Here is a 7,013-nt window from a genome sequence, read left to right on the forward strand (position 1 = left end):
CCTCATCCAGGAAGGGAAAGTGTGTGCATGTGCACAAGGGAGTGGGCATTGGAGGTAATATTGTCCAGAGCTATCAAAGCTGGACCAGTCCTTCAAAGCACAGCTGGGAAATGAGGGATCAAGTAGTCACATTCTGAAACATGTTTGCTGTTCTACTGCAAGCCAACATAGCTGCCCTCTAGGGCTGCCACTTCCCCCACCATGACGGGGGCTCCATGTCCCCAGCCTTTGCCCCTCGTTGCTGCTCACTTGGCTGGGGGGAGAGAAAGGTGAGCAGAGGCAGAGCAGAGCACACTGCACACAGGCTCCAGAGGCCCAATGACACCACTTCCGGTTTCAACTGGAAGCTACAGCATCTCAGTGGGGCCAATTCTCTAAGAATAAGCCCAAAAATGTGGCAAAAACACTATGTTTTGGGCCTGCTGAGATGCCATAGCTTCTTGTTTAAACTGGAAGTTATGTCATTAGGACTGTATGCAGCATGGTCTGGCCTGCTTGTGCTCGCTGGGAGAAGATGATTGGCACCCCTCACCCTTGCTTTTCAGGTAGGGGGACCTGGTGACCCTACTACCCAATCAAAAGTTACATGCATCAGTTTTAAGTCAAATTAGTTATAATAATCTGTCTTCCTGGCTGTGAAACATACCTCTTCAACTTCGGGTACCTGCAGAGTAACCATTAAAGAGCCTAAGAAGGTATGACTTGTGTGTAAGAACATCTAAAAGAATGCTATAACAGGGTTAGTAGAACAGAATCGTATAAAGCAGGATTGAGCTTGGCTCATTGTTACCTATAAAGATTTTTCAATACTACCATTAATTTTTATTGAATAATAATTAATTTTAATACTATTATCAATTTACTACTAATTAATAACACTATTGATTTTTATGTTGCCATCCTAGATGTTGCTGTAGATGGGAACTGGAGTTGTTGGTCCAACTGGTCAGTGTGTTCTAGAGGACAGCGGAGAAGAAGTCGGGAATGTAACAATCCTAGTGCACAAAATGGTGGCAAGCCTTGCTCAGGTCTAAATGCTGAAACTGTTAATTGTTAACAGACAAAACAGTTTGTTTGGAAAAGAAGCAAATGGACATCATCATAATATTATATAATAGCATCATAACATTATACAGATCGTGGATCTTTATACACATTCTAAAACCAATTCACCTATGATATTTCGTTGATCTATAGATTGTTTGCCCTGGCTTGGATAGCCCAGGCTAGCTGTATGTCATCAGATCTCAGAAGCTGAACAAGGTCAGCCCTGAGTTAGTACTTGGATGGGAAACCACCAAAGAAGTCTAGGGTTGCTAACTTGCTACACAGAGGCAAGTAACGGCAAACCACCTCAAGCCTCTTGTCTTGAAACCCCTGTGGGGTTGCCATGTCCGCTTCAACTTGCTGACAAAAAGAAAAAGACTTTTTACATGAATGTGGCCTGATTCAGAAAGTTCTATGACATGCTTTGTATGTATGGAGTCTCTAAACACAGGGTTTTCCAACTGAGTTCAATGGATGGTCAGCTGTTGCATTAGATTATATGAGCAGAATTGTCCATTGAATTAAATGAGGAAGCTGATATGTGTCAGAGCTTTGTGTTTATATGTGAGTCAGCATGAGCCACTGGATAAAGTGTACATCTAATGGCAACTATAATCAGTCGACATGAATTCAGAAAATGCAGCAAATATCTGTCACTGATAGTATTTTGCATTCTGTCTTCTAGTAAAAGATGATCTGCAATTCTAACAGTATAAAATGGACACTTCATATAGTTAATTTTAAAATATTGTATATAATTTGGCTACTGTATGACTTTCCTGAGCTGTATATTTCTGTTGATGCCTAAAACATACATTTTCTCAAAGTTACTAAAGTGAGTTACTATCTCACTCTGCTGAGATAGACGAAAAAAGCTAAATTCTCAGCTGTAGCAGCCTCATTTAGTATGAAACCTGCCTCCAACGTAGTGGTGATATACCCAAACTCCCATTTATTGCATCAAATGTAAATTGTTTAACCAATTAAGATATTGCCTTGAAGAAGAACTGAATTCTGAAATACTCTCAAATACCCCAGTGACACTCAATAATTTTAAAGCTGTGTAATATGGTATGCTTCTTCATTGAATGATTTCCCTTTATAGATTACTCTGCAGATGAAAGACATTCAGAACTTGATGTAGGAATGCAATAAAATTAATTAAATTCATAATGTTCTTGGACAGATATTTACAATGAGTGCAAATAAACACTAACAATTATATTGTAAAATGGAAAGAAGTTTGTTATATTAGGAGTGATGTTTGGAGTTAACTGATGCAAAAGAGAATGCGGTTACTGTCGTGTATTTTTTATAGTTGTGTATGGTATTTTGGCAAGTGCAGCTTGGTTGTTGTGCAGGTATTTCCTCAAGTTCCCTCTTTTCCAAAATGATCACAAAGAGTCCCGTTGTCTTTTTTTCTGGTCACTCTAAGAATGTTATGGACCTGTCAATCAGCATGGTACCCTTTGCTTTCTTCCGGTCAGTTCACCTGTTAACAGAGCAACTAGTCAAAGAAAGGCCTGGCTGTCTTTCTGCATTTATGTCGTTATTCCAGCATTAATTTGAAATGTAAAATGAGAGCCAGGAAATGAATCAGTGTCATTTTCAGAGAAAAAAATCTGTGTAATACCTGGAACTTCCAAAAAAGATGTACTGTGACATGACACTAGCAATAAAAGTTAAATTTTCTGCTGGTATACATTTCACAGAGGATCCTTGTAAAATTAGGTTGTAACATCATGGCCTGCCCTCTTCCCCTGCCTTTTAATAAAAGAAAGTAAGACTTGAAGGAAGGCAGTACAGTTATGGTTTTGTAGCCAGAGCCACTGTGGTTTCCTAGCCATAGCCATTTGTTTCTTGAAGCTACTGGTGCTGCTTCTATTATTGGGGGGATTATTAACCTCCCCAATTTTTTAAAAAGAGATTTTAGATTTTTCTGAAAAGCTGGGGCTTTTCTCAGGTTTGCAGAAAGGTCTGTCTTGTTTTCCATGTCTCCAATCTCACTGATGGGACCACATTGAGAATTAGACATATGGATTACTGTATAGCTCACAATTCTATCTTCTAAGGAAAAATTCTCTTCTAAATAAAAGAAAGCTCATGGTTGATTTTTTTGCCCCCCCCCCCAAATTTGGAATGAAGAGACAGACACAAGGCTTAGGTATAAATTTGGGCCATTTATTGACCAACATTAAACTTAATAATGGCAACGGCATCACTAACAGTACAGGTCAGGACCAAGGGATCACCCGGACCTCCTCCCCAACCTGTCTGGGCGACTCACCCCTGCCCCAATTGCGAGCCATCCATGCAAATGGCTGTAACCAAGCCAGCCAGTCGAATGGTTCCCCCCTTAAAGCTCCAAGCACCCCAAACCATGGAGCCTGAGGGAAGGATTTGTACAGGGGGTCCCACAGGCAGTCTGCCCTCTCACCTGGCCAGCCAATTCCTGACAGACCCGTATCCCCCACCAATGGGGAGGTGCCACCGGGTGTTCACCGGCCCACTCTGTCTACCCAAATCTAACCTGCCACAGCTAGGGCCAAGCCTCTGCTTAGGCCCTTGCACCCCACAGTTGGCATAGTGCCAACCACCACCCTTGCCATCAGTTACCACAGAATATTGTGTTGCCCTTCACCAATAGATGAACACCAACACCTCTGTAGAGGTCGGCCTTAATGCCAGGAAAGGGCAAATAAATACCCTTCCTGCTCCCAAAGCCTTTTAAAGGGCCGTTTTGGCCTTATGCCCCACCCTCCCATCACCTCTGTAGAGGTCACCAAATGTAGCCTTTATGCAGGGGCGTGGCAAATAGCTGCTCAGTCCTTCCCAACAGCTTTCTCTAGGGCTCTGTTGGCTGTAGGCCTAGCCCCTCACCTAGTGGGTCTCAATCTTCCCGCCACCATGATGCGGAAGCATTGCAGACCAAGGTCATCACCACCTAGGCGAATGACCCTTCCCGCCACCATGACGGGGAAGCATTGTAGACCAAGGTCATCACCACCCAGGTGAATGACACTTCCGGCCACCATGATGGGGAAGCATAGTAGACCAAGGTCATTACCATCCAGGTGAATGACTGGAACATAAGGCAGAGGACTGTACCTCCCCTCAAGCCATCAGGCCACTACTTGCCTGGGCGTTGCAAGCCTGTGTGAGCCTGTAAGGAAAGGGCCATGCCCTGTGAGACAAGGTCAACACCACGTGGCGAATGACCAGGACGTGAGGCGGAGGTCCGTATCTCCCCTCAAACCATCAGGCCACTGCTTGCCTGGGCACTGCAAGCCTGTGTGAGCCTGAAAGGAAAGAGGCCATGCCCGTTAAGCAAAGGTCAACACCACGCGGCGAATGACCAGAATGTGAGGTGGAGGACCACACCTCCCCTCAACCATCAGGCCACTTCTTGCCTGGGCATTGCAAGCCTGTGTGAACCTGAAAGGATAGGGCCATGCCCTGTGATCCAAGGTCATTACCACACAATGAATGACCAGCACGTGAGGTGGAGGATTGCACCTGGAGGCCCTGTCACTCTACAGTGGCCCATCAGCAAAGCCCAAGCTGGGACATGATCGGCATCCTCTTGGCCTGATGGGCCACCCAGAAAATCATGCTGTGTCCACATATGAGGATTCGACACCTCCTGCAGCTAACCACAGCACCTAAGGAAAAAAAGGAACAATTAGACACCGCTCTTTAAAGCATTGGCAGGGGTGCATGTATGCCCTATACACTGCCTACTCTCACCAGCCTACTCTTTGGATTTTCAACACAGGATAGCCCATTGCAGATGCTGTGAAGGCTGCCCCAAAACAAAATGAGTGGGTGCCGAACTTGACACCCACCAGGTCTAAGTTAACTAAGGCCCTTTCTGTCACCATCCAAAATTGGTATCGGGTGAGGGGTGCCCCGTCACTGTGCTGGAACAGATTTCCATCACCACTGCCCCTGGCTTTCAGATATAGGTATAGGGCCTAGACAGAGCACAGCTCAGACTCATCACAAGGCCCACCTGAACAACTGTGCCCCCACTGCCACTGATCCGTCTTGGACTGCCCAATATGGAGGGTCACTGAATCGGCCTCAGACTTCAGGTCCTGTGTCCTCAGTGCACACCCAGACAGATCTGTGAGGGATTGGGCCACCAGCTCACTCCTCTAAGAGCTCCGCAGAAGGCCATCAGTGACATTACATGATGAAATAGTGCAGACTCATATCCTGATAGGCACACCTTTTTCCAAACAGAGCCTAAACCCCGGCTGCAGGTCGGTGTGAGCCTGTAAGGAATGGTCCACACCCTATGAACCAAGGTCATACTACCCAGATGAAAGAACTGAATGTGAAATGGAGGATTTGAAAATTTCAAGCATATACGGTCTATAGTAAGACCCCCGTTCTGACTGGTCAATGGGCCACTGCTCAGCCCACCAGTGCCCCTGAACTAAACCCAGAGCCATTGGGTCCCAAGGCAGCAGAAACTCCAAGGAAACTCCACTTCTAGGTGCCAACACCCTGGAGACAAGGCTCGGTGGCCAGCTAGCTGCTGGAGCTCCCATAAAGGAGGCTGGCTGGCAGCTGCCTGGTCCATGTGCAGTAAACCACCTTAAATCTAATTCAGTGGCGCCCTCCTCAGGCCCACCTCATCCTTCTGTTCCGCTTCCTGAAGAGGAGGGTTAACCCCCAACCTCTATAACTGTCCCTTTATAACTGAATCAAGTAATAACTCAGAGGCCAGACTATAAAACCCAAAGGCAAGATCCAAGACGATACAACCCAGGAGTCTAAACATGGGAGCCTGGAGACTGTCGCCTGACCCCAGGAGCCCCCACAGCCATGCACTAGGCGCCAGTGGACTATCTGCCAGTCAGGTTCACTGTCACCTCAACATGACTAGGTTACAGCAGCCTCTGCTACCAGCCGTCAATTGTGCTAAGGCTGCAAAACTGAGCAGGGGTTTAACAAGCTTACCACCCTGAGCCTATAAATCCTTGCTAAGCCAGTAGCAATAATATGTGAAGCAATCTGCCCTTCAGATGACTGCAAGCCCCCCCTGGCCTCATCCAGGCCTTCGCTGCTATTGCTGTAAGTACTCTCTCCAAATACAGTGAAAACATTTGGGGGGGGGAGGGAGATCCTAGATAGGCTGGAGGCCTGCAGGGGCCTGGCTGTTTACTCTTAGCAGAGCTACTACCTTTTTTTTTTAAAGGGCAGCATGATGGAAATGTACAGTAATTCAATGTACTGTAGTAACACGTACCCCCCCCCCATGGCAGCCGAAACACTGTGTAAGCTGCAGAGGCCTATAAAATGGCTGCCAGTGCTAGGAGGCTAAGCAGGCCACAGGATGACACACTCAAAATGGCCACCCCACACCAGCACAGCATGAGCTGTAAAAGCCGCACCAAAATGGCCACCACTGCCAGTAAGCAGGAGGTAAATCAAACCTTATAAAACCCACACTCAAAATGGTCACTGCTGGAGCTGTGCATATTGTAGATGCCTTCTCAATAAGGCCACACTGCCAGGAGGCTAAGCAGGCCACTGGTGCCACACTCAAAATGGCTGCAACCAACTGAATAAATTGCCAAGCTCTTTCTCAAAATGCCCCCCTGCTGCCTGATGGCCTTAAGCAGAGCTATTGCTGCTAGAAATACTCCCTCCTAAGTAAGTATAAATGAGGGGGGGAGGGAAAAGCCTAGACAGAGAGGGGGAGGCCTACCGACATCCACCCTGCTAGGCCAGTAGCAATAATGTAATCCATCCCTCAGGTGGCTGCAATTCACCCCTGCAGCCTTTAGCAAAGCCTATTGCTGTTTCTGCTGAAAGTACTCCCTCCCCAAAAAATAAGGGGAAGTGAAGAAGAGCCTAATTAGGCCAGAGGCCTGCAAGAACTGGGTATAACCCTGCTTTAGCCCTCCTGATTGTTAAACAACAATCCTCAAATGTAAATAAGAAGGGGAATAATA

General features: G+C 46.4%; 1 protein-coding gene across 2 annotated transcripts in view; it reads left to right on the forward strand.

The window, feature by feature from the left end:
* C8B (complement C8 beta chain) overlaps window positions 1–1,518 on the forward strand; it is a 54,568-nt gene extending 53,050 nt beyond the window's left edge. For both annotated transcript variants that reach the window (XM_054980744.1, XM_054980742.1), the window contains exon 12: window positions 906–1,518. In XM_054980744.1, coding sequence (XP_054836719.1) covers window positions 906–1,057 — 152 coding nt within the window. In that variant the 3' untranslated portion in view covers window positions 1,058–1,518. The remainder of the gene's footprint in view (window positions 1–905) is intronic.
* Window positions 1,519–7,013: the final 5,495 nt, after the last annotated feature.

The sequence above is a fragment of the Eublepharis macularius genome, chromosome 5 (genome assembly GCF_028583425.1).
Source record: "Eublepharis macularius isolate TG4126 chromosome 5, MPM_Emac_v1.0, whole genome shotgun sequence".
NCBI lineage: Eukaryota > Metazoa > Chordata > Lepidosauria > Squamata > Eublepharidae > Eublepharis > Eublepharis macularius.